The sequence below is a fragment of the Lissotriton helveticus genome, chromosome 2_1 (genome assembly GCF_964261635.1).
Source record: "Lissotriton helveticus chromosome 2_1, aLisHel1.1, whole genome shotgun sequence".
NCBI lineage: Eukaryota > Metazoa > Chordata > Amphibia > Caudata > Salamandridae > Lissotriton > Lissotriton helveticus.
Genome location: NC_136059.1, coordinates 1,628,755,303 through 1,628,782,535, shown reverse-complemented (window position 1 = coordinate 1,628,782,535; position 27,233 = coordinate 1,628,755,303). Strand labels below are relative to the sequence as shown.

Sequence of the window (27,233 nt, the reverse complement as noted above, 5' to 3'; positions counted from 1 at the left end):
GTCTGAGGCCAGGAAAAGCCTACCGGGGGACTGCGAGGCCCAGAAAACACCGCTCCTTGCAGCCGGCGCCTCTTCCCCCGGCGGCCACGCCCACTGATTGGAACGCTGCTTAAATACTTTTCGCGACACCCGCTGCGCGGGTGCCGCTCACTGACCTGCTCTTTTCTGCCCAACAGAGGAACTGCTTTTCTCATCTCCCAAACCGCATTCCCTGAGGCTGAGGTTGGCTGGTGGGAGCGTGACTGCAATCGGCAGTTCTTCAACTCGCTCTCAGCGCGACCCGCCCAGGTTGCAGTGCGTTGTCTGAGGCCAGGAAAAGCCTACCGGGGGACTGCGAGGCCCAGAAAACACCGCTCTTTGCAGCCGGCGCCTCTTCCCCCGGCGGCCACGCCCACTGATTGGAACGCTGCTTAAATACTTTTCGCGACACCCGCTGCGCGGGTGCCGCTCACTGACCTGCTCTTTTCTGCCCAACAGAGGAACTGCTTTTCTCATCTCCCAAACCGCATTCCCTGAGGCTGAGGTTGGCTGGTGGGAGCGTGACTGCAATCGGCAGTTCTTCAACTCGCTCTCAGCGCGACCCGCCCAGGTTGCAGTGCGTTGTCTGAGGCCAGGAAAAGCCTACCGGGGGACTGCGAGGCCCAGAAAACACCGCTCCTTGCAGCCGGCGCCTCTTCCCCCGGCGGCCACGCCCCCCTCCTCCCTCTATATTTACGTAGTTTCTAACGCGCCGCGGGTCGCGCCGCGGGTCGCAGCCCGGGGCGAAGACCCGGGCAAAGACTGGGCCGTTTTAGGCCGTTAGAGGCTGGTAGAGACTGGACTGGGCCACCTCCCTTGATTTTAAAATATTTATTCGATCTTACGTTTTAGTAATCCTTTCAGGGCTTACCTAGTCCCCATTACCTAACGAGAATAGCAATGGTCCTCACGAGAGGGAATAAATCTACAACTAAAGCCCCTAGCGCAGCAGGTAAATTGCTTGGTCCCATGGATGACTTTCTAGCGAAGGCTAACACACTCATAGATGAAAGCATAACACTCATTGAGGAAAGGGTCTCATTAGATCTAGCATTTGCTAAAAGATCCTCACTAGGTATCTTGGCAGAAGCTAGATCTCCAGTATCAGGTGTCCCAAATGCAGAGCTGATTCCAACTAGAGAGAGACGCAGCCTACCAAACACGGTAGATCTGTCGGTATCCCAGATAGCGGACTCTCAACTCAGCTTTGACCTAGAACAAACCCCTGAACTGCTCCCAATAACGCCCGCTGAACTCTCCTCGTCAGAAAAAAGAGTAGAAAGGGGTAAGAGGGAGGGAGCAATCAGTAAGAAAAGGGCACCAGGTAATCCATCCTCCCCAGTAAACCTGGCAATAACCTCAACTATCCCTCAAATTCAAGATGATAGGGCGATACATGTTGAGACTCTAGCGTTAGTCCACCAGGTAGAGAAGGAGCCACCCCCCTTGATAGTTTTGGACCCTTACTCTACAAAACAAACCCCGGTGGAATCTAACGCAGTTGAGGTTCGGGAATTGACACTTTCTAGCATAGCCAGGGTAGTCAAACATGCCCTACAACCCTTAGAACATCGGCTAGGAACCCTGGAATTGCAAATTTCCGAGCTTCTAAAAAATCTAAAAAATCAGCAACCATTGCTACCACCATGTCCACAAAAATCATTACAAAACAATAGCAAAAATTCAGGAAGCACTAATCCATCAATCCCTAAACCATTCTTACCTAATCCACAGCAAAAGACTCTTCAGATAAGTACTTCAAATCCTCCGAATAATAAAAACACCTTAATTCAAACTAAAATAACAAAAACTGTAGTAGCCCAAAGTTCTACTAGCAACCTACAACAGTCCATCGTTCCGACTTCCCCAGCTGTGCCTGCTACAGCTGTACCCGCTGCCACTGCCGCAACTCCGACGGCACCGAGCAGCATAGCCAATAAAACCACAGGGAATACCACGCACAACGCAACAATAAAAACTTTACCCCCCCCACCTGTTCCACCAAAAACACCTGCGGGCAGGCCCAAGAGAAATGCTGCGGGGAACCCTGGCCCGCCAAGATTCCCAGCAGATTTCCCTCCAGAGGCCTCACCCTATGTTGCAGTCATGGCTGGAGTGCCAGAACTAATAGACTCTATCCCAGAACCGATCTGGTCCCTAAAAAATAAAGTTCAGCACTGGCTCCAGACCAACCGCCCAATTCCATCTTCCTGGCGCGGAAGAATTAGATCTGTAGCCAGGGTTCCATGGGTGGGCAATACCCGAAAAACCATCTCCGGGGACTGTATCGCAATCACATTTGAGGATCCTCGAATAGTGGATTATGTCTGTGCCTGGGAAGACATCACCTCGAATGGAGGAATTAAGGTCAAGTCCCTCCCCTTCTTTTATCCTTTCAGGCAGGTAGACAGCTATATACAGGATCAAGAGCCCCCTTGGTCTGTCCCATTCTCCAGGCAGGATGATTTTTCAAACATCAGTTACAACGCCCCCCATAATCAATACGAACCAGACTATTCCTGGCACCCAGTGAGACAACGCCGCCAGGGAGGAAGGTGGGACGATAGAAGATCTCATACACATTGGCCTCCACATAGAGAGCAACCACGCTGGGACCCATGGCAAAACATCCCACTAAGTAATAGGTTCAGCGGCCTAGAAATGGTCGACTGACCATCAATAGTTGCTCCTTCCATCGACACTCAACTATCCCCCTCTCCGCAGTCTAATACCATCGCCCCACTTACCAGTAACAAGGATACGATAACCCCAGAAGCAGAATCGGCTGATGATGCTTCACCCCTTAGAGTCTCTTATTGGAACATCGCGGGCCTCCGAAATAAAATCGAGGATGGCTCTGCGCAGAAATTTCTAGCCCCATACCAAATAATTTGTCTCCAGGAGACATGGTCCGTAGAAGAACATCATCTACAAGGCTATAAAACCTACAATGTTCCAGCCCTAACCAGTACAATGGGCAGACCAAAAGGTGGGCTAGCAATATATATTTCAAATTCCCTTCCTCTCAATAAAGTGGTCACACTCTCTCAGGATGATAATCATCAAATCCTATCACTTACCTTCCCAAACAAAGACATCATTATTCTGACTAACACGTACAATAATTTATCGGAAGATAACTTTATAATCCTCCTCACCACTATCACTGACAAATTAAAACAAGTACTCCATCAGAGCCCTGTAGACAAAGCAACCCAATTAATTTGGGGAGGCGATTTTAACCTCCATCCCTGCACAGCTCCCAACTTAATGTGTTGTGGGATTGTAGATGACTTCAACGTTCCACTAGCACACCTTGTACACTCTAAATTAGGAAATCTAATAAACATCGCTCTATCAGATCTGGATCTTCAGATTGCCAATCATATAAAAGCAGACCCAAATGAATTTATACCGACCTATGTGGGTAGGGGACATAAGACAACAGTAGATTTTATATTTCTCTCCCAAACCCTAACCCCGAAATTCAAAAACTTTGAAGTCATTGTCACTCCTTTTAGTGATCATGCAGCTCTAATATTAACAATGTCTATGCCTGCAAACCTCTCCCATAAATCAGAGATGGCGACCACTCTCAGGCAGAACAAGATTGACATTAGCAAACGGAATGGACTAACAATCAGATGGGCTAAAATTAACCCATCTGACATAATGAAAAAATTGATAACGCGGTCCTACCCTAATATAATGAAATGCCTGGATCTGACAACTAGCCATAAAGAAGTCCTGAGAAATTTTAATTTAATACTAGATGCTATAAAAGAATTACTCACCACAAAATCGAAATCAAACCGCCCTACAAAACAAAAGTGGTTTAATCATAACTGCACAGCGGCCCTATCAAAGTTGAAATCCGCACTCAAAAATAACCCACGTGATGCGGCTCAGATTCAGTTGCTCAGGCGACAATATACAGGGGAAAGAAAGCTGAGAACTGCCCAACTAAAGCAAAAGCTGTGGGATGATCTCCACCACGGTGCAGTCTCACAAAATAGCGAGCTTTTCTGGCGTACGGTCAGAACCCCATATCTCACAGAAAGAGATACCCCAAAAATAGAAGTCGCTATCGACGAAAATACTTGGGTTTCGCACTTTGAGGAAATTTTTAAGAATACCCTCCCAACAGAATCCCCCCTTCCCAAGGTAAACTACCCTATTCTGGTCCCTTTTGATATTTCAGACCTTGTAGATGCCCTACAGAGTAGTAAATCAGGTAAGGCACCAGGACCCGACGGGGTCCCAGTGGACCTTTTTAAAAGTAACCAAGACCTCTGGGCCCCCATTCTAACCAGAGTATGTACAGCAGCAGCAAGCGAGGGAATCCTAACATCTTGGACAAAATCAATAATGGTTCCCATTTTTAAAAAGGGAGACCGACAAGATGTAAAATGCTACCGGCCCATATCACTGCTGGATTCGCTCGGGAAAGTAGTGGGGAGAGTGATTCTAGAGCGTCTCCAGCAGTGGTCAGAGGACCGGGGCATAATTTCTGATATCCAATTTGGATTCCGAGAAGGATTTGGTACCCTAGAGCAGGTCCTCAATCTTACTCTAATAATGGGGAAATACACACAGGCCATTCACACCAAGATATATATGGCCTTTGTTGACCTCTCCGCAGCTTTCGACTGCGTGTCGCACAGAAAGCTGTGGAGGGTCTTAGCTCAATTGGGAATAGATCCACCCCTTTTAGATTTTCTCAAAGAGCTCTACACTGGGGCCACAGCCAGAGTACGCTTTGGCGTCAATGGTGAGCTGACGTCTCCGTTTGGTGTAGGGCGTGGGGTCAGGCAGGGATGTGTCCTGGCCCCCTTCCTCTTCTCACTCTATACCAATGGCTTGGAGGGGGAGATGTTGGGGGGGGCCCAGGACCTCCCACGCATAAACCGTCGCCTGATCCCAGCCCTGCTCTACGCGGATGACGCCGTTATTTTAGCACGTACACCCAAAGAGCTTCAAAAAGCAGTGAACAGATACACGTCCTTTATGGGCAACCTAGATTTAAAGGTGAACGTGAAAAAAACGTTCGTAATGACAGTTGGCAGACACCGAAAAAAAACCTACCCTATAGTCCTTAACAATCAAAAGCTCGAATCTACCCCACATTATCCCTACTTGGGGGTTATGATAGATGACCAACTCTCTTGGAAGCAAGCAGTGAGCACTAGGGCACTTTTATTCAGGAGATCAATTGCAGCACTAATAACTTTTTCCCAGAAATTAGGCAAGAGACCGCCAATAGAGCTCCTTAAGATTTATAACGCCAAATGCCTGGCAATAGCCACATATGGTGCAGGAGTCTGGGGGTACACAGACGTCAGCCCTATTCAAAGGGTGGAAAACACATTTTTAAGATTCTTATTAGCTACCCCCAAAGGCACCTCAATCTACGCAATGCACCTAGAACTAGCCATACCCTACTTAGAGGATTTAATTAAAATTGAACCTCTGATGTTGTGGCGCCGCATTTGGAAATCAAACAAAAACGCTCTGACTCAAGCCATTATCACAGATGTAATGAATATGGACAACTCTGCAAAAATAAAGTGGCTTTTATATGTCAGGAACTTTTTTACAGATTTAGGCTCCGAGAACTACTATACAGACCCGACAACTATAACGGTCATTCCAAAAAAAGATCTTAAACGCCGAGCCTTATGTCATTTGGAATCGTTAAGACTCGCATCCAACTCCACAAAAACGGCAGTGATTCATTCAAACATGATACAAATAGCCTTTGTCATTCACCCGTACTTAGAACTCCAAATATCAACTTACGAGAGAATGCTTATCACAAGATTCAGGCTAAATATTTTCTTTAGAATGGTCACCTTTCCCTCACAAAATTGTTGGGAAGCCACACTCCCGCCGTGTCCCTGTGACGGTACATCGACGCAGTCGAATCTGCACGTGATCCTACTTTGTAAATATCACCAACCCCACAGAAAGATCTGGCTTTTACCAATATTAAAATCTTGGGGGCTGAGACAGTGCAGACCCGCTCTTTTAAGACTGCAAATGTTGGAAACACCGAATGTCTGTTACTTTATTAGTAGTTTCTTAAAGTGTATTATGAAACATAGAAAGAATCTCTAACAATCCTGTCAGTTTGAGCATAAGCGGTATTTTGCACATTTCTTGACTAATTTTTCTCTTTTTAATTGCGAAATGAATTTTATCAGAAGCATATGTAACATGTTTACTTTTACTGTGTTTTGATATTTTTGTGTACTTTTATGGTTTTTCCACTGTGAATAAGCCGAATAAAGATTTATATATATATACATCCAGTTCCTCATGAGAATTTCTCAATCATATTTGTTACTTAGTGCACCAATGGTTTTGTAATCACACAAATTCCATACACAATGTAAATTGTATCCTCAATTATCCCAACACAAATTCCGTAACCAATACAAATTATATCCTAAGTTGTCGACGCTGCGTTTTTTGGTAAAAACTGGTTTACACCACCTTCTTTAGGACTTAAGATTTTGTATGAAAATGCATAGATTTATCGAAAGAATAAATAGAAAATAATATTCAATTATAGATAATAATCAAAAAACAAATTTACAACATTTACAAAAAACAGGCTAGTGTACTTTGATTCATTGTTTAGTTCTAACCCTTTGGACTTCGTCCTACCCACTCATTCATACACATAAACATCAGTCACACCCATTTATTCAAATTTTTTGTTCTCATGCAAACACACGTTATCAGTTCCCTGCATTTTAAAGATTTGCCATTCATATTGCACTAACCCTCTGATGATTATTTTCTTAAGATTATAAGGGTCCATATCCATCTTAACCTGCCTTGGTTCCCTTATTGTACATGTATATTGTGTATATTTCACATACCTTTAAAACAGAGGCTTATTCATATTCCTCGGTACCTATCGGGTTGCCACATATGATCTATGGAGGTACCTCTCCCGATTTGGTAAATCCATTATGTGCCACCTTTCAGGGCCTTGCTTCACAATCATGTTCAGAACGAGGGTTAGGCAGCCACAAACTGTTTGCATTATTTATTATTTATTTATTTATCGATTTGTTGAGCGCGGTTGCTGCCCAGAGGCGTCCAAGCGCTGAGATTTAAACAGAGACGTGACGGGGCCGGGGATGCAAGAACTAGAGGGATTTGGCGAATAAGACTGTTTTCAGCTTCTTACGGAATGAGAGCAGGTCGGGTGTGGACCGAAGAGTGAGGGGGAGGGCATTCCAAAGCTTGGCGGCGCTCAGCGAGAACAGCCTACCCCCAGACCTAGCTCTCTTCACTCTAGGGACAACTGCCAGAAAGGCACCCGTGGACCGGAGGTTCCTGTTAGGGTGGTAGGGGGTGACCAGGCTGTTGTTAATTGCTGATCCGGTCTTCCAAAAGGCCCGATGCGTAATGCACAGTGCCTTGAAAGCCACTCTCTGCCTCACTGGCAACCAGTGTAGGCTTTTCAGGCCATGTCTGGCAGACTGGGATCGTGGAATCTGGAGTATGGTACGTGCCGCGCAGTTTTGTACCACCTGAAGCTTCCGGAGGGTCATCTCAGGTGCCCCTAGGTAAAGAGCATTGTTTGAGTCCAGACGGGACTGGATGAGGCCTTGTACCGCCACCTTCTTGGCATCTAGGGGCAGAAGTGGAAGGACCTTCCTCAATGATCTAAGTAGGCCAAAACAGGTGGCAGACAGCCTGGTGGCCTGAATGGAGAAAGAGAGCTTGTTGTCAAGCCATACTCCCAGGCTCTTCACACTATCCTTGGGAGTAGGGGGTACGCCTAGACCATCGGGCCACAAGGAGGTAAAGGGTACTGGTGAAGCTGGACCTAGGAGCATGAGCTCTGTTTTTCCTCCATTCAGTTTGAGGGAGGAGTTGGTCATCCATTCCCTCACGTTCTCCAGACAGTTCAGCAGGCCAGCCGAGGGTTGCCTGTTGTTCTCTTGGGCCAATGAAACCACTAGCTGGGTATCGTCGGCGTACAACACGATCTTAATGCCGTACGGTTCGACTACCCCAGCCAGAGGTTTCATGTATACGTTAAATAATACAGGGCTCAAAGACGAGCCCTGCGGTACTCCACAACTGAGTGGCCTGCTGGTAGATGTTGTGTCGCCATCAAAGATCTGAAAAGATCTGTCAGCTAAAAAGGAACTGAACCACCTTAGTGCATCTCCCGAGATTCCGATGTTCTGGAGCCGGTTCAGCAGAGTGGCATGGCTGACTGTATCGAAGGCAGCACTTAGATCAAGGAGGATCACTGCCACTGATCCTCCCTGATCCAGTATCCTTCGAGATTCTTCGGCGACTGCTAACAAGGCAGTTTCCGTCCCATGTTTTGGTCTGAAGCCTGTTTGGGACGTGTGAAGTAGGGAATGATTCTCCAGGAACTGGCCCAGCAGGGCATTTATGTATTTCTCCAACACCTTGCCAGCCCACGGGAGGAGTGAGATGGGGCGGTAATTGGAGTGGTCATCAGGGTCTAGGCTAGGTTTTTTTAAAAGCGCCCGAACCATGGCTTGCTTCCAAGCAATGGGGACTGTACATGTAGATAAGGACAGGTTTAGCAGTTCCAGGATTACAGGGAGGGTGACTTCACCTGCCTGCATCATGATTTCTGGAGGGGCTGGGTCGCGGGGGGAGCCCGACTTTACTTGGCGTGCCACTTTGTTTAAAGTGTCCAGGTCCAGGAGGGGGAAATGATCAAGCGTAGGCTCAAGAGTCGGCTGGCCTGGGGGGGGGAAGTTTTCCGGGTGGAATGAATCAGTCGCCTCATGGTTTGAGGCCGTGGCTGGAAAGGTGGAGTATATGTTTAATACCTTATTGTAAAAGAATTCCGCCAGTTCATTGCATTGCTCCTGGGTCTTAATCAGAGGGGGAGCTGTGACGACATTGGTACATTGTTTTATTATATTAAAAATTTCCTTGGGCTTAGATTTGGATTCCAAGATTTTGTCGGAATAGTAGAGTGCCTGGGCTGTCCTGACCCCTTCTTTATAAATTCTGATCGCCTCTCTATAGGATGCCTTTTTTTCCGGGAGGAAGTCTAAGCGCCAAGCTCTCTCTCGTTGTCTGCAGAGGCGTTTTAACTCTCTTAGCGAATCGGAGAACCAGGGGGCTGATTTCTGCACTCGCTTTGAGGACGACCTACGGAGAGGCAGGAGTGGATCCAAGGATTTTGTGATCCAGCTTACATAGTTTTCGTACGCCACATTGGGGTCTGGGCAGGGTGACGGGCGGGTGGAGTCTAACTCACGTCTCCACGGTTCCACGGGGAGTTTTGACCAGTTTCTCCTCATTGTAGTTTGAGGGGTTGGCTGGGGGACTTTATAGGTGACCCAGGTAAACGGGACCAGAAAATGGTCTGACCATGGAAGGGGGATGGGTTGATCTGTAATTAGATCCAAACAATTACTAAAGATAGGGTCCAGGAGGTTGCCTTTTTCGTGAGTCGGGGCAGTAACCAGCTGGACCAGTTGGAGGGCTCCAAGGTCATCTATTAGCTCCGTGGCGGTATGGTCTGATGGCGAGTTAAAATGCAGGTTGAGGTCTCCCAACACCGTGTGATTGGCCGTCGATAGAGTTCTTTTTGCTATGATCTCTGGGAGAGCTCTAAGGAATGATTTTGCAGACTCGGGGGGGCGATAAATCAAGGTACCTGAGAAAGAGTTATTTGCGTTGAACTCTATGCAGAATTCCAGACTCTCACAGCCAGGGATGGTATCTGTTGTAGTGCGGCAGTGGTACTGGTCCTTTGTAATAATGGCCAAACCACCCCCTCTCCCTTCCGGTCTGTCGAGTCTGAGGATGTGATAGCCAGTTGATAAGGCTGTCACTATATCAGGTTCCGAGTGAGCCGTGAGCCACGTTTCTGTTAAAAAGAGCACGTCTGGTTTGTGCTCCTCATTATTGTAAGACCAACGCAATACATTTTAACTTTGTGCATATTGGAGGGGTGGAGCCCCGGCACCCTAAAGCAGAAGCCACCACTGTCTTAAACGATAGATTAGTGGAGCATGCCAACAGGGTCATCAAAGATTAATTGCATCTAGTTCTGAATATTAGGATGAGTTTGAAGAAAACTCTGAGAAACAAGTTAGGCTTTGAAAAAGAACTATGTTAGCGCTGATGTGTCACCATTTGTCCTACTAAGAGCTTGAGTTCCTTCTACCAGACTGAACATGAAATTGATGGTCTGTAGTAAAGTCAATCAGTAAGTCGGACAAGGTGGTGGATGTAAGTTTTCACGTGCAATGAGAAAGAAGGAAGAGAAGAAAGACTGTACGAGGATACAGGGTCAGAATTAATCTGCAAGGGGGAATCTAGCTTTTACCACGCATTCAGGTGACCAAGATGATGGACCATACTGTCATTATGTTGGATGGCAGCCAGAGTGTGGAATGTGGACAGAGTTCCAGTGACACCTATAGGCAAGGCAGGATTGGTGTTGGATTAGTTGGATGCTGATGAGATGAAGAGGTGCAAGTCTGCTGAGAGTGCTATGGTGAGGGAGGGATGTCAAGTCTCTCCCCTGGAAAGATATGAATATTTTGTGACCACTTGATCCCCACCTCTTCTGTCACTAAGGGCCAGCCACGCTACTTGCGAGTATTCCCTTGATGGTAATGGTGTTACCGTCTCAGCTCAAGGAAATGTTCTAATGCATTTCACAGGTTGTTCATACCATTATTCTAATATTGTATCTTCCTTATCTGTTGAATGTTTTTTTCCTTTTGTATTTTTACAGTTGTTCATTCTATCATTCTCTCTTGGTTTATGTTTCTGATTTTATTTGTGCGTTTACCTATGAAGGTGTGTGTGGGGGGTTTTAAGGTGAATTATTATTTCTGCATTCAAGACTTCTGTTTTTGGGTTCATTGTGGGTACTGTGCCTGCTCCAAGCTGGATTTTAGTGTTAGATGTGGGAGGTCACTAGGATTATCATAGTACACATCCCACACACACCTTCAGCCCTTAGAGTTCAATTATAGTGTGGCCAATGGCTATTGCTGTCTTGGATGTATCCTGACCAAAAACATTTTGGCCATTTTTGCAGTAAAGGACAGGAATTACCGAAAAAGTAGATACGTCAGTGTAGGAAAGTGGAATATGAGGGTGTATGGTGGGGTCACCTTACCATACAATATTATCACAATGCCTTAAGGATGATCCTTGGATTCAACAGCAATAATCCTTAGCTCAGTCCTGGTTGTGTGGCAAAGAGAAATTGAGGCATTACTGGAGGAACATCTGTTAAGCATTTTACAGTACCATTATGGTGCATAAGTCATTGACTCGACTCAATAGAAATCCGACACCAATTTATAAAAATAGAACTTATTTTTATGTGAATTTAGACACCAAAGCAAACTTTTTATCATACATATAACCAGAGTTAGGAATTTTCGAAGTATTAGAAAATAAATGCATTGAATACTGCAGACATCTAAAGTTGCAGTCAATGGAAAATCTAATGGTGACTCCCGGTCACTTCAGGGGCAAGATACTTTCCACCCTTGCCAGGTAGCGGTAGTTGACAGGGAGTCCGGGTGCAATGGTAGCTCAGAGCTGTCAGTGGACTTTAAAGGAGTCACACCAAAGATGCTTTTACCGTAGGGGCGAAGCTGCTAAAAAGGAGATGCACTACACAAGAGCGGGGTCGTTGCTGACTTTGGTCGCATGTGTTGTGAAGTGCTCTCTTGATATAGGGTTGACTTAAGGGATCAGCTTCTGTGCTGTGGACGAACAAGTCTTGGCTGCGGTAAATGTAATCAAAAGGAACTTTGACAGCTGGAGGTCAACAGGAGTTTGAAACTGCGTTGACAGCCAGACTACGATTCCCAGAAAGCACAGCACGACTTTACTGTGTTTGATCCCTCAGAGGGCTCGATGGCCATTGCTTCTTCGGATTCAGAACGTAGTTTTTCCTGCAGTTTGCTGAGGGCTGTTCCCACCAGTCCACTGGAGTCTGAGACTGCTTCTGGCCTCTACAAGGGTCCCTCTGCCAGGGAGTGCTGAGTTGTGGGCATGGACGAAAGTCAATCACACAGTTCCAAGCAGTGTTGCCACAGAGATCCAAGACCCTTCTTTTGCTTTGTTGCAGGAGCAAAGTCTTTGTGTCGGTGAAAGTGGCTTTCTTGTATCCTTCTTTGAAGTATGTCGATTAGAACTGAGGTTCTGGTGTCAGTGGGGTCCCTTAAATCCTGGATTTATGGGAGTTAGGGGTGTGGGAGCTAGTAGCCAATGGGCAGCTAGCCCCATTACAGCTAATCTGCCCACGGGGTGACCATATCTGGTCGTGTAGGTCACCTTTACTAACCAGAGGCCACTATTGCTGGCTGTGGCTAGACTGGGAACCAAACTGGCCCTGGCAAAGAGCTCAGTTGGCCCCCAGGGAGAAGCCGAGCTATTCGCCAGGGCCAGTTTCGGACGATTTTGTTATAAGGCCGATTTTGCACCTATGCTGCAAAAAATGGCACTGTAACAAAAACGGTCCTCAGGGCCCAAAATCAGCCCCCAACCTAGCGGCCCATCGGGGAAACGCCCGGTGCCCGCTACGGCCAGTTCGGCCCTGTTGCTGGCCTCCTCATGATGGCAGAAATTAACTTTAGACGTACAGATCAGGCTGCTCACCATGAATGTTTGACCAACCTTCTTTGAGTTGTACACCTTCAACATACCTAATTTCCTGCATTGCCTGGGGCCAGCATGCCCAAGGCATGAGGGGCACTTTGTCCTCCTCTTGGGGACAGTGCAGATGCATATCAGAGGTGGGTCAGCCTTTGGAGCTCACCACTATGATGTGTCACTTCACAAAGGGAGGTGTAACCTCCTTCCTGCCCAAGCCTTTGTTATGACTCCTGGGAGTGTTCAGAAACCGGTCTTGGTGGCAGCTGGGGCAGGGATCCCAGGCCTGCCAGCCAAAAGCACATGTCAGCTAGGTTAACCAGGTGGGAAACCACTAGGTAGTCACATGGGTGCATGCCTTCCTTTCCTTGGCACCAGATTTGTGTCAGTGGAGAGAAGGCATGTTGTTTGACCCCGAACTGAACATATTTAGGTAGCACTGTAAGGAAGCTAGCAACCCGGGTATGTCTGGGTGCAAGTCCCAGGTTATCCTGTGGACAGGCTATCACTTATAGTTTATGTTAGTGGTAACGTCACTATAGAGACATATAAGTTTGCACTTACATGTCTACAGTCTTAATATACTGCACCCTGCCTCCTGGGCTCAAAAGACCTTCTCTGGAAGTGACTGACATATACTAAAAGCATTGCTGTGACTTTGTCACACATGGTGGGGACAAATTCCAAATGGAGCAGTGAACACTGTTCCTGCAGTCTGCAATGGCATACCTGCTGTCGTTAGTTTACTTGGGTCACTCAGGGTGGCACAACCAGTGCTGCAATCCCTGAGTACCCCATTACCAACCATGCTCTGTGCACCACAGGTACCACTTACCATAGACATATAAGGGAGGTAAGCTCTCTGTCAATTGGGGATGCCAATTACACATGTCAGTTTATGGGAAAGAACACTGGCACTGGAGCCTGGTTAGCAGGCTTCAAAGCACTATCAGATTCGAAAACCGACATCAAGCAGTTCAAATGGCGTAAAAAAGTGGGGGGACATCAGCAAAAAGTCCAGCTTCCTATAGTCAGAATCTGGGAACTTTTACTCCATTGTTTAAAGAGAGTCTAGGAGTCACCATTACCCACAGGCTATAGCTAGGCATAAAAGTGGTACCTCCAAGAACCCACTTCAGAAAACTCTCTGGACTCGTGGAATATCAGAAGAGGACTGGACCTACTGTGTTTGAACTGAAAGGAGCCCTGAATGACTGGACCTGCTCCCTTATCTACCCAGGTCAAAGAACTGGACTTCACAGGTCATACAGCTGATCTCCTGTGAAGCTACAGGGATACAAGAAGCTACAAGAGACCTTTCCTGCAACTGTTCAGCTGACCAGTGGTAACTGGGTCTGGACTAGACCCTGCTGTTGGCCTCTGTCTAACAGACTGTGAGTCTCTAAGTGCTTCCACTGAGGTTCTGTGGGGATTTAGAACTGTATTTCTGTAGCGGATTGGGACTTAAAAGACTATAGGCCTTATTTACATTTTTAAGCAGGATGTGTACTCTGTCAGAGCGACTGCTCCGTCCCTTAGTCTGAGTACCCATCCTCCGCATTTAGGGATGTGTGCCAGCCCTGTGACCATCTCTAGTTATTGGTAGTAACTACTGTTGTAGCATTTCCTGTCAATGTGTTAAAGGTTTGACTGTACCATCAAATTGACAGGCCTTCTACTGACTTTTAACATGATTTTGTTTTTCTTAACAACAAACTCCCAAAGAATGAAAAACGTATGAGCTGCACACCATCAGAGTCTCCCGTAGTGGGGGATCATTTAAATGTTTTCAATGTCCCTTACCGCCAGGATTTACCCAGCAATGACAGACAGTGAACATTGGCCATGTGGCTGCCCACTCTAAATTGGGTGGGTGGGTGGTCGAATCATCAAATCACCATACTCTGTCTGGCCATCGTCAAGATACTGAAGGATTACTTGCCTGTAAATCAAGTGGGTGAACTGAGGGTTTGATGAAGGGAGTGCTCCAACACAATTGTGACGGAGTACACTCTCTGCCAAACTCTAAATCAGGGACCATAAGTCAGAAGGTTAACTCTTTGACTGGCTCACACCTGGGTGGAGTAGTTGACCTATGCTCTGTTTTGGTCAGCCTATAATTCTGCCTATTCCCTGATCCACCGTGACCATAGATTAGAATTGGTGCCTAGCACTTCTTTGCGCTGTTTCTACTTAAATTGTTTTAAACTCATATCTCTGGTTCCCTTTATTGGATTTGTGTCATTTTGGTGTCATTTCGATTACTACATTTACCTGAATTTTTAAAACTCAGTTTCGGATTTTTATTGGTTTGCATTTTTACTTTATTACTGTTTTTGTACTGCATAAATACCTTCCACATTGCCTTAAGTTAAGCTTGTTCATTCTGTGCCATTACTACCAGGTGGTTGAGCTAAGGTTAATTTAGTAACTTTGAAGGGTTACCCTGATGAGGGTTGTGATTATTCCTTAAGGTGGGGAGTCACCCACCTCAAATAATAATATAGTTTCTTACAAAATAAAAATGATAAAACATTACTATTGTGTACAATTTTAATGGAGCACATCAAGTGCATTCCTGCGTAATAAACTTTAAACAGATAGAGAAACACTTTTTTAGTTTTAATGTATAGCACAGAAATGTATCATTCTTATTGGAGCAAAGAAAAGGTATTATTGGTTTCAAATGACTGTAACCAGTAGATGTAATTTAAATACACAAGGATGTCCTAAAAATTGGGAAAATATAAATAATGGCAAGAAAAAGGCATTGTCAAAGTAAAGCATTGGCCCATCACCACTTGTATTGCGTGCACTAATGTTTAGGTGAATGTGAACATGTGATCAGGCTATATTCCCTCATTCTCAGTGCAAGAAGAGAGCCAGTGGATGAAATGGGATAACCATGCTGTATGTGGTCGGTGGAAGCAAAACGTAAATGACAGTTAAATGAGCAAATGGATAAAGCATATATTTTTTCAGAATGTATTTGATTTCCTAAGGCTGGGGAGGTAACTAAGGCTGTTTCTAGGCTATCAAGCCAGGGTCTGAAAGGGTACAGCCTTGTGCACTGAGAGGATTTGTTCTTTATTAACCAAAGCCACCTATGGCTCGATGTACTTTGTACTAAGAGAAAAAAGTAGCTGGCTCCGATTAAGATTTATACTTTTTCTTGGGGGGGTAAGAGTTTTATATAGCAAGAACTCGACCTGAAGGTATCAGAGCAATTTACATTAGCACCAGTTTCGTTACATATGAACACATTCATTTTTATTAGGCACGGGGAGATTAAGTGATTTACCCAGAATCACAGGATGTTGAGCATCTCTGTCTCAAACCCGGTTCCCCAGCTTTGAAGTTCATCAATCTAGCCGATTGGCCACAAATTTAAAAAGCAGACACTATATATTTTTGGGGGTCGTTTTTTTTTATTAGTAAATTTAGAAACTATGGGCCTTATTTATGAAGGCCTTGCGCCGCCGATGCGCCACTTTTAAAATGGGAAAAAGTAACGCACGGCGGCGCAAGGCCTTCATAAATAAGGCCCTAAGGGTGAACTGTAGTATCAGCAGCACCTCTTTTGAGAGGAACTTGGGGGCATATTATCAAGCCTGTGCGATAAAATTATCACCGCTTTATCGGTCGAAAACGGCCGATAAAGCTGCGATAATGGGCTTGATAATATGCTCTAGGGAATTCCAATCGAAGCCCATGTTAGATGTGAAGACATCTAACATGGGCTTCGATTGGAATTCCATAGAGCATATTATCGAGCCCATTATCGCAGCTTTATCGGCCGTTTTCGGCCGATAAAGCGGCGATCATTTTATCGCACAGGCTTGATAATATGCCCCTTGGTTTCAGGTGAACTGCTGCTTTTGCTTACCTACCTCTAAACATGGTCGCATATGCCTTCTTAACAAGTCTTGACAGTAAAGTAAAAGTTTGCGTTCTTAAATATTTGGGCGGCCATGCTTCTGGCCTAGAAAGTTTGACCTTAGCAGAGACAAATTTTAATATGCAATCTCGACTCATTATAAATTAGAATTCAGCATACCACCGAGGGGACTACCCCTGGGTTTTGTTGCTTTCCCAGGAGTCAGACATTACATAATTACAACGTCAGCATAGTTACAAGATGACACAAGAGTTGAATTTTCATTAAACTGTCTTAAACCAGGTAGTTATATGGTCACTCATTTCTAAAATGGTGGATAATCCTTTCCATCTGCCCGCAGATATCATCATTGAAAAAGTCACTAAGGGCCTCATTTATGAGGTTTTGCCGTAGGGCAGCGAAGCAGGCCTTTCTGCTGCGCTGCCCTGCAGCAAAAGAAAAGAGCAGGGGGAAGATTTATGAAGGCCTTGCGCCGCGGGTGCGTCACTTTTTCCCATGTTAAAAATGACGCACCGGCGGCGCAAGGCCTTCATAAATCTGCCCCCAGGAAGGCACCGTATTTATCAGATAGGGCGCATTACTGACCTTATCTCCTGCACTGGTGCCGATGGGCGGCCGTGTGCCAACACAGGCATCTTTGCACCATGGTGCAAATGTGTCTGCGTTGCAGGGATGATTATTCTTGTGCAGGAAGGAGACCATTTCCGCACAAAAACAATCACAAGAGGCTTTTTCCTCTGTCTATGTGTGCTGCAGAATTCAGCACACATAGAAAAAGGAAAAATGAAGCGAAATAAAGATATTTCCTCTCGTTTTGCCTTACTTACGCCTTCTTTGGGGAGGTGTAAGTTTTTGGCGCTGCCTCCGATTTACGATTTCTCATAAATCTGGGGCAGTGTCAAAAAGCCATGGATGTTGCTGGGAACTAAGTGCTGCCTTGTAAATATGGAGCAGGCTCCTGCGCCACTGAACCTTTACAAAAAATGACGTTTCGGCGACGAATGGGCCTCATAAATGAGGCCCTTAGTCTTCTCATTTCTAGCAATAGGTAATATACCCTAGGAGCTCTTCCTCCATGGTCATGCCGGCTTAAGAAGTCCTCCATCAATGACACGTCATTATCAATAGCTGAGATTAGTTCTGGCATTTCATCCATCACATTTTTTGTTTTCCCACTAGAGACGCTCTACGTTTGGCTGATAAGCTTAAATGTGGGTGGTATAGCTCACTGTGCTGACTTCTCAAGCTGCACCCCACGGAAGAGACCGCGCAAGGTAGAAAACCTGTCATGTGTCCCTGCAAATCAAGAATAGGCAAAGTACGGCCCGACGGCTGCGTGCGTCCTGCAACCCTTTTTATGCAGCCCCCTGCTGAAGGGAATCTCTTTGCTGCTATTCACCTAGCTTCCCACTGACAAATAGAAGGCGAGCCAAGGGGCCGCACTGTGAGGCCTCAGGGGGCCCTGGCATGATGCGCCTGTGAGTGTGAACAAGATATGCACAGTGGTGCCTTGGCTGGGCAAGCTTTTATTTATGAGATAAATGTGATTAAGAAACGCTAAAGCACCTAAGATACTACTGTAACTTGCCGAAAACATACTTAAGGGAATGCAAATACCTTTGATAAGTAGTCCTGAACTGTAGTTCAATTAAGTTAATGACCAGTGCTGGATCCATTTTATTGTCTGTTAAAAATAAAATAAAACTTTGTGAATTCAGGAATCTAATTTCGACGAATAAGGAATGTTTTGGAACTTTGATAATTTCACACAGCTGTGTATTGAGCATAATGTAAGAGCATACACATAATTTTGGACTAAATAGAACAACAATAATGTTTTCACATAGCAGCCAATGCTGTTTCTAAGAGTTGTAAATAACAGATGATAATTTTAAACCAATTTTGGGGTACTCTAGATGCTAACATCAGAATAATGAAAGGCTTACTTGCTAGAATTAAGTGACGACTTGATCTCTGCATTGTCAATGGTGGGCATTCAGCTCACTGAGTCATCTGCCAGCTAAATAGAGTGTTTGTATTTAAATAAATCATGGATATTGATGGCCATGCATCCATTACCTGCTGACTACCCCCCATTCACCCATGAGTATATGATTTATTCCTGATCATAGATAAACCAAGCGTGTGTTGCGGCTCTGTAAATCAATCAATCAGCGCTAGTCACACGCAAGGGTCTCAAGGTGCTGGGGGCGGCGGGGGGGCGGGGGGGGCAGATCCGGATCAGTAGAAGAGCCAGGTCTTGAGGTCCATCCTGAATGTCTGTAGTGTCGGGGAGCGTCTGATGTTAACAGGGAGCTCGTTCCAGGTCTTGGCTGCGAATTAGGTGAAGGGTCTCATGCGGGTTCTGTTTCTATGGATGCGGGGGACCTCAGCCAGGGAGAAGTTCGGCGGAGCGGAGGTTCCTCTAGGGGGAAGTGGAAACATACTCTGTCATTGAGGTATTTGGGTCTGATATTTTTTGAGAAGTTTGAAGGTGACCCTCTCCTCGACAGGGAGCCAGTGGAGGCTTTGTAGGTGTTGGGTCATGTGCTTGTGGCGCTGTGTCCCTTGGACGAGCCTGGCTGCCGCGTTCTGGATGATTTGGAGTTTGTGTAGAAGAGTTTTGTTGATTCCGGCGTAGAGGGCGTTGCTGTAGTCTAGTCTGCTGGTTATGAGTGCGTGGGTGACCGTATTTCTGTTGTCGGGGGGGATCCATTTGAAGATTTTACGGAGGATGCGGAGGCAGTTGAAGCTTGTGGACGCGAAGGCGTTGATCTGGTGGTTCATGGAGAGGGAGGAATCGAGGATTATGCTGAGGTTTCGAGTGTGGTCTGTTGGGGTGGGTGGGCTCCTGAGGGCGGAGGGCCACCAGGTGCTGTCCCAGGTTGAGGTGCAGGGTCCATGGATGAGGACCTCGGTCTTCTCAGAGTTGAGTTTTAGGCAGCTGTCCTTCATCCAGGCTGCTACGTTTCTCATTCCTTCGTGGAAGCAGAGTCTGGTGTCTTCTGGGTTCTTGGTGAGGGAGAGCATGAGCTAGGTGTCGTCTGCGTAGGATACAATGCTGAGCCCATGCTGTCTGACGATGGCGGTGATGGGGGCCATGTAGATGTTGAAGAACGTCGGGCTGAGTGATGACCCATGGGGTACTCTGCAGTTGATGTCAGTGGGATCATAGAGGAAGGTGGCAGTCTGATCCTCTGAGTTCTGCTGGAGAGGAAGAATTGGGTCCAATCGAGGGCAGATCCCTGTATTCCTGCGTTGTAGAGTCTGGTGGCTTGCGTGCGATGTGAAACGGTGTCGAAGGCTGCGTAGAGGTCTAGAAGGATGAAGGCTGTGGTGTGTCCCTGGTCTAGCAGCATGCGGATGTCATTGATGGAAGCGAGGAGGGCGGTCTCGGTGCTGTGGTTGCTGCGAGAGCCAGACTGGGAGGCTTCTAGGATGGAGTTTTCTTCGATGAAGGTGGTCAGCTGGGCGTTCACAAGTATTTCGGTGACCTTGGCTGCAAAGAGGAGGAAAGAGATGGGCCGGTAATTCTTCAGATCTGTTGGGTCAGCCGTTGGTTTCTTGAGGAGGGGTTTCACCTCCACACGCTTCCAGTCGTCTGGGCAGATGCCAGATCTGAGGGAGGAGTTGATTGTCCGTCCTAGTTTGGGTGCGATGACAGCGGCGGCCCTGAGGAAGATGTGAGGGGGGCAGGGGTCCGTTGGGGTTCCTGAGTGCATCTTCTTCATGGTTGAGGTGATGAGCTCGACGGACGCGGGAGCCCAGGATGTGATGGACGGATTCTAGGTGGTGGTGGGTAGGTTGGTGCTGTCTTCTGCTGGCTCACTGAAGTTGTCGTAGAGGGCCTTGATCTTCAGGTGGAAGTAGGAGTTGAGTTTCCGGCCGAGTTCCTGGGTGGGTGTGATGTCTGTGGCTTCGCAGGTGGGTTTAGCGAACTGCTGAATGACATTGAACAGTTTCTTGACCGTTGGATGCATTGGTCGTGACTATGTCTCTAATGAAGGTTCGTTTGGTGTCCCTTATATGCTGGTGGTAGTCCTTCAGGGCACTCTTGTGGTTGTTCCGTGCTTCTGTGGTCTTCTGGTTCTGCCAGGTTTTCTCCAAGCGTCTGCAGGAGCATCTGCCTTGGGAACATGTCAGTGGTGGTGAGTTTTTACAGAAGATCTTGTTTCATTGTTTTCAGACCACTGCAGTAAAGAGGACAAAGGGCAAACAAATTGGTCAAGAAGGAGAACCAAGAATGCAAATCATCGTTTCCAGCTTGCTTACTACTTTACAGGTATGGTGGGGGTTTGTTCTGATGGTCAGGCCCAGGAACTGTCCTCCATAGGGAAATGGGAAACATGTCCAGATATTTAATGAAGCCTTTTCTAACAAACTATGTGTTCACATTGATTAAAGTAAGAATAAATGTGGAGCCCCCATACCTTGCGTTGTGACTCAGTCCCCCATGCACATTTCCTTTCTCCTCACCAGCCCCTGCTAGTTCTCAGGTGGCCCTCTGTCACACCCCATACCATACCTTTTGGCTAGTGTGAAAATGTTGGTGCATAGATATGCTGTAACGAGTACCTGTGTGCTAGCAGGTTGGACAAGACTGGTGCATTAGGAGTGGGACCAAGGTTATTTACAGATGCTTGATTCCTGGATTTTGTGGTGCAGTAAGCTAAAAAATGATTGAATGGAATGTGGCCCAAAGCTAGTACCAATAGCTGAAAATAGTTTAAGCGTCCTATCCATCACATTTTTGTTTTTGTAACTGAGGCTGTAAGCAGTCTTGCCCAGACATAGGTCCCACTGTTCACATAAGTCTCCAGTTGAAGCTCTTTGACGAGGGCCACAAGGTAGAAACATGTCTGAAGTTGCATATGTTCTGTACAGAGAGGACGCGGTTGAGCAACTTGGCTCGACTTTTCTTTTTTAGGTTGGGCCAAGACTGTTTTGCAGATGGTTGACTATCAACTGCCTACGTTGAACAATGAGTAAAAAACAAATGACTCGAAGGCGAACAGAGTAATTACCAATACCGGAGATCAATTCAAGCATTTCATCCAGCATGCCTTTGTTTTTCAAGCGCCTTCCTAAGGGCTCACACGTAACTGAGTCCGTTTCTGCATGGTGTGGTGAGGAACCAGTGAAATAGACTCTGGTTGAACTTTTCAATGGCTCAGCAATACTGGAGTAACAGGATGTGACTACTTTTGCTGGGGTTGTGAGAGCATCTCTAATTGTTTGCATAATTTATGGTAATTTTCCAGCATTCTTATGCACCACATTATAGTGCCCACTCTTCAACTCATCCCCTAAACACTAGTAGGCAATTATTTTTATAATTAGACATTAAATAAAATGTGTTTTTTTTTTTAGGACATCTGCGTGGTGGAGGAAGATCTGAACAACCTTTGTTCGGGATTTAGTCCAGTCAACGATTATTTAAAGGTAGGCCTACAGCCATAAAACACTGGTAGCTGGGCCCTACCAGATTCCTGAAATAAGAGAAGCCTATTGTCTCCTCAAAATTACCACAATCAAAGGAACACACAAGGCCATTGGTTGCAATTGTGCTGAGGAAGGAAGGACTTTTATGTTTTTCCTTTCTGCATTTGTATTTTTACGGCTTCAGTGATGGATTTTCCCATTCCTTTTATTGTGATAATAGTATTAGTTATTTTTGTCATTGTTGTCCTCGTGTGTTTCAAAGCCTGCCAATCACGGCACGCCACCGCACCTGGAAGCCGCACACAACAATATATTTATTCAAAGAAATCTGAAGACAACACCGATTTCGATGCAAGTACACCATTTACCGACAATCCGTTTCAGTCAGCAACGGACTACACCACTGCACATTGCGCCTTTCCTGGCTACCACCATCCATTTGTCGACTGTCATCATTTTGATCATCACACCGACCACCACCAGGATTTTACCAACGATACAATCGACGCCTGTAGCTCAATGCCTGCGTCCCAGATAGATGATCCGCCCAGCTATTGTGACGCAAGTGCCTGCTCGGATAACGCGCCCAGCTATTGTGACGCAAGTGCCTGCTCGGATAACGCGCCCAGCTGTTGTGACGCAAGTGCCTGCACGGATGACGCTACCTATAGCTGTGATTGAAACTTTACTGCGCTAGTTCTCATTAAACACTTTTAAATATAATGCCATTCAAACGTATGGCAAAGGGAAAAAAAGTATGCAGTACCAAGTTGGTGTCTGCTATTTCATGTATATTTGTGATAGGAGATGTATCTCTCTCTTTGTGAAGTAAAATGGCTTTCTTGGAAGTTCATGCGAAGACGTTTCACATGGACCGAGGTATGCACTTTTCTTGAAATAACTATGTAAACATTTCCTCTTCTGATCCTGAACAAGTAATTATGCATTTATGTTTATACATTTGTGCAGGCAACTTTTGAGTAATTGGTATAGTATACTTTGAACAATATTAATGTCTTACAATCATAGGCAGTACACATCTGCAGAAAACTCTACCGAAATATGTGTACATATTTCTTGCTTTGCAGAATAGCTAGTCAGGAGGATTTGTACACCTCTGAATTTACATGCATTTCACACATTATAGCCACACCTCTTCACTTTGCCAATGCTTGTTGGTTCTTCTCAGTGGGGCACCATAAGTGCAACACTGTTATGCCTACTGTGGCCTCTCCTGGAGTGCTAGTCCCTGCTATGCTGGCAGCTGTGGTTATTGCTGTGGTCTTGCTGTCATTACAGTTGTAGTTGTCGCTGTATTCCCTGCTGTGCTAGCAGCTACTGTGGGGGGCTGTCCCAGGGCGCTTTTTTGTATATTTGTTATTCATATTTTTTTATTTTTCAATCAAAAAAAGAGCTTCCACGTAAAAGACTTAAAACATCAAGCAATGGATGAAAATCATGAATACAATACAAGATTTAAAATATAGAAGGGAATATAAATACATCATTATTAATAATAACAAAAATTCTCGTACATGTTAATGACACAATGTAATACAATAAAAGATTCAAAGATGAAGTCCTTCCTCGTGCGTTGGTCTAAAATATTTGTAAATAACAGGGTGAATAATATTAATAATAATAATAATCTTTATTCGGCATATAAAAATATGACCATAAAAGAGACATCTGAAGCAGGATACAAGTCCAATATGAACATTGATCATAAGAAACAGGCGAATAAGCATTAAAACAACACAAAATCCATACAGGGTAAATACATTTTCTCTGAAAATGTAAAACACATGGACAGAAGAATAAAACCTGATCTATATTCAGTTTCTTGGCACCAAAATATTGACAACCTGGACGAAAACATTTCCTCTCCTTTTTATTCCGTGTATGTTCACCAATCAGTATTTTAACCACCCTGAATTTCATAAAGATTCTGGGTACAGAGGGGCTTATATTAGCTTTCAGGTAAAATTGCTTCCCAGCACACCTCACAAACCTACAGCTCAAATGCAGTCTTTTTTTATCTGTAAGCAATTATTCAAATCACCCTTAACACTTTTAATCTTAGCAGCCTTTTCTAAGCACAACTTGAAAACAGTACTATTCCTACACGAATAGTACACATTTCAGATCCATCTATTTCATGTTATAGAAATAAACATTACAAAATGTATAAATGACCTTGCTATTTTTCACTTGTAGTATGAGTTCTAGGAGAAAGTTGAATCTATCTATAACTAGACCTAAAAGACTGAATCATGCCTTAAGTGGCCTCATACAATTACTGCCCAATCACATTGTCAGGCTCCTTAATTGGGCTAATCAGCATTCAAATGCACTCTCAGAATACCCCTTCTGCCGTTTTGAAGTCAGGCGTTAGCCATTTTACATTGATTTGTTTGGCTTTCAGTCAGCTAATTTAATCCATTGGTCGGTTGTTGTGTCATCTATATTTTGCTTCCGCCCACTACAACTTACAGCACGTGGCAAATAAGTCAGCCTAAGTCAGTAATTGGACAATTTCACTTAAGTTGTCTGTGTTTTGCTCTTTCACAAGTACCACATCCACACACAACATGTTTGTTTTTACTTCATTAGTATTACTTTGGTGTTTCCTTTGTGTTTAGAGCCTGCTTTGTTAGCAGCACAAGCACACAGCACATTCCAGCTTTATAAGTTCCTGTTTCCTGCTGATGCTGCTGTAAATTCCTTTTGGAACTGGCTTTGTTTATCTCACTACTGCTATTTCATAGCAGAAAAGATTGTGTCCATTTGAAACTGTTCTTTACAAAGTTATCTCCTTTTTAGTATGCACTCGAGAAAGTGCATTTATGAATGCACTTCTGTATGTCATGCTGGTGTGTATTTAAATTCAGGACTACAGCTATACTTGTAAGACAATTTAGTCTGAATGCCCTCCTTGTATGGCTTTCCAGTTTTCTTTCAGTGCTGTTGCATGCTGTACTTATATATATATTTTATACTGCAAATAGAAGCTGCACCTTTTATTCCAGTGTCCTTATCTATCTATCTATCTATCTATCTATCTATCTATCTATCTATCTATCTATCTATCTATCTATCTATCTATCTATCTATCTATCTATCTATGACTTCTCTATGCAAGCAACCCTATCTATGTATGCAACCTCCTCTGTCTAGATAGCTATCTATGAAACCATTTCTATCTATGCAACTGTCTACACATTTAGCTATCCATCTATGTCCCTATCTAACTCTGCAACACAATCTAGCTATGCATCCCTCTCTGTCAATGCAACCCTCTACGTCATAGCTCTTCAAACTGTGGGGTGCGCTCCCCTAGGGGGCGCGCACTTCACCCCACACTGTTGTTTCCAGGCGCGAGACGTGCCTCTCAGCCCAGGCTGCTGCAGCTGCTGGGTGCTCGCTCGGCTGAGAGTGTCAAGAGTCACAGGTCTTTAATGGCCAGAGGCAAGACGATTTCGGAGGGGGTAGGGGGCTAATTCTCATGGAGATGCAGGGGCTCTAAGAAAGGAAGGAAAACAACAAAGCCTCATTAACGCTTAAATGGTCTTTTAAAGACCTGTGAAGTACTTGGATGTGCAGCTCCAAAACTGTCTGTGCCCGGGAAGCTGCCTCAGCCCGGGCTGACACACACGACAGGTGGGGGTGGGGGGGAAGGCATGCTGAAGCCTTTTGTGCCCATGGGCGTTGTGCGCCTCTTAAAAACCATGTGGCTTATTTACAAGCCCCTTGCGCCACTTTTGCGTCACTTTTAACATAGAAAAAGTGACGCAAAAGTGGCGCAAGGGGCTTGTAAATCTGCCCCCATGTGCATATTTACATGCCCTTGTAAACTGATTAACCACTTGGCTGCTAAGGGGTGTGTGCGAGGTCCATTGACTTTCCATTGAAATCAATGGAAAGTCCATGACGAGTTACCCTTGTCATTAGCGCTGAAGGGGTTAAAGAGGCTGTTTGTTTTCTGGTTCCAGTACCCCCTGTGCCCCCACTCTGCCTAATCCTTACATTTTACTTTTTACTGCCTTAATGTGAGAATGCATTTCATGAAAAGGAATATAAAGTAGGGTTCCCAAAATAAAAATGCCAGCCATGTGCTGTTTAAAGAGTGTGCAAAGGCCCTGTCTTGACGCTAAATAGGGTTATAAATAAAATAGTATGCATTCTTTTGTAATGTGAAGTTTCAAATCTTTGTTCCCTTTAATTATAAGTCATAGATCATTTAGGCAGCCTTAGAACACAATTAAAAATACTTTCTATGTATTTTTGCTGTTCCAAATGTGCACCAATCAGTGCTGAAAATAGCCTTTAGGGGACTGCTTACTTTTGTACCTTGTGGGACATCAATATCAGGAGCTGGCAACCCTAATCGCAAGACTGGAAGTTTATTGCAGGATGAGCACAATATTTATTTCCCCCACCCTCGATCCCTGGACCTTGCCATAAAAGCAATAGTTTAACTTATATCTGAAACCCTATGCCAAGTCTCAGTAACATGCTGAGTAACTTCAACTGTGTCTGGGAATGCACCCTGCATTCAGACAACTCACTCCTCATTGTCGTCCTTCACTTTCACACTCACCCTGCACTCACAGGGATCACAATGTACTCACACTGATCACTATGCACTGAACCCACCCTCTCACCCTGTACTCACAGTGACCACACTGCACTTATGCCACTCACCATGAACTTACACCGTTCTCCCTCTACTTACCCTGCGGTCCCATGAGCACACCGCACACTCTGCACTCACAGTGATCACTCTGCACTCACAATACTCTTGCGCTGTTTACCCTGTACCTCACCCTGCAGACACACTAGTTTACCCTGTACCTCATCCTGCAGTCACACGAGCACACTACTCACACTGCTCATGCGACACTTCACTCACCTTTCCCTCTCATGTGTGCGATCAGTGTTAGGGCCAGCCCTGGCTGGTAATCTTAGTCCCCCCGCCCGAAGTTCTGTCTAGTTGCGCCCCATGTTGCTTCCCACGTCGGAATACGTTTCACTGCAAGGAATTTACAACGGTTGCATCCTTCCTGAAGATTCCATTCTCTGGCAGGTAAAAGTGAAGAGCTTTTTGTATTATTTTTTTAAAGCCTCGCTCCTTTCCCCTTCATCCCAATACTAGTGGGAACATTGGATATTTCAAGGAGGAGTGGATTTGGCATTAATGCCACAGGTTCTGCCTTTGGTTCTGAGGACC

The 27,233-nt window shown here is 45.3% G+C and overlaps 1 protein-coding gene across 1 annotated transcript in view; it reads left to right on the top strand.

Moving 5' to 3' along the window:
• LOC144820294 (uncharacterized) overlaps positions 1 to 25,724 on the top strand; it is a 198,871-nt gene extending 173,147 nt beyond the window's left edge. The window contains exons 4-6 of the mRNA XM_078677876.1: positions 20,748 to 20,843; positions 21,932 to 22,003; positions 22,266 to 25,724. Coding sequence (XP_078534002.1) covers positions 20,748 to 20,843; positions 21,932 to 22,003; positions 22,266 to 22,541 — 444 coding nt within the window. The 3' untranslated portion in view covers positions 22,542 to 25,724. The remainder of the gene's footprint in view (positions 1 to 20,747; positions 20,844 to 21,931; positions 22,004 to 22,265) is intronic.
• The last annotated feature ends 1,509 nt before the right edge of the window (positions 25,725 to 27,233 follow it).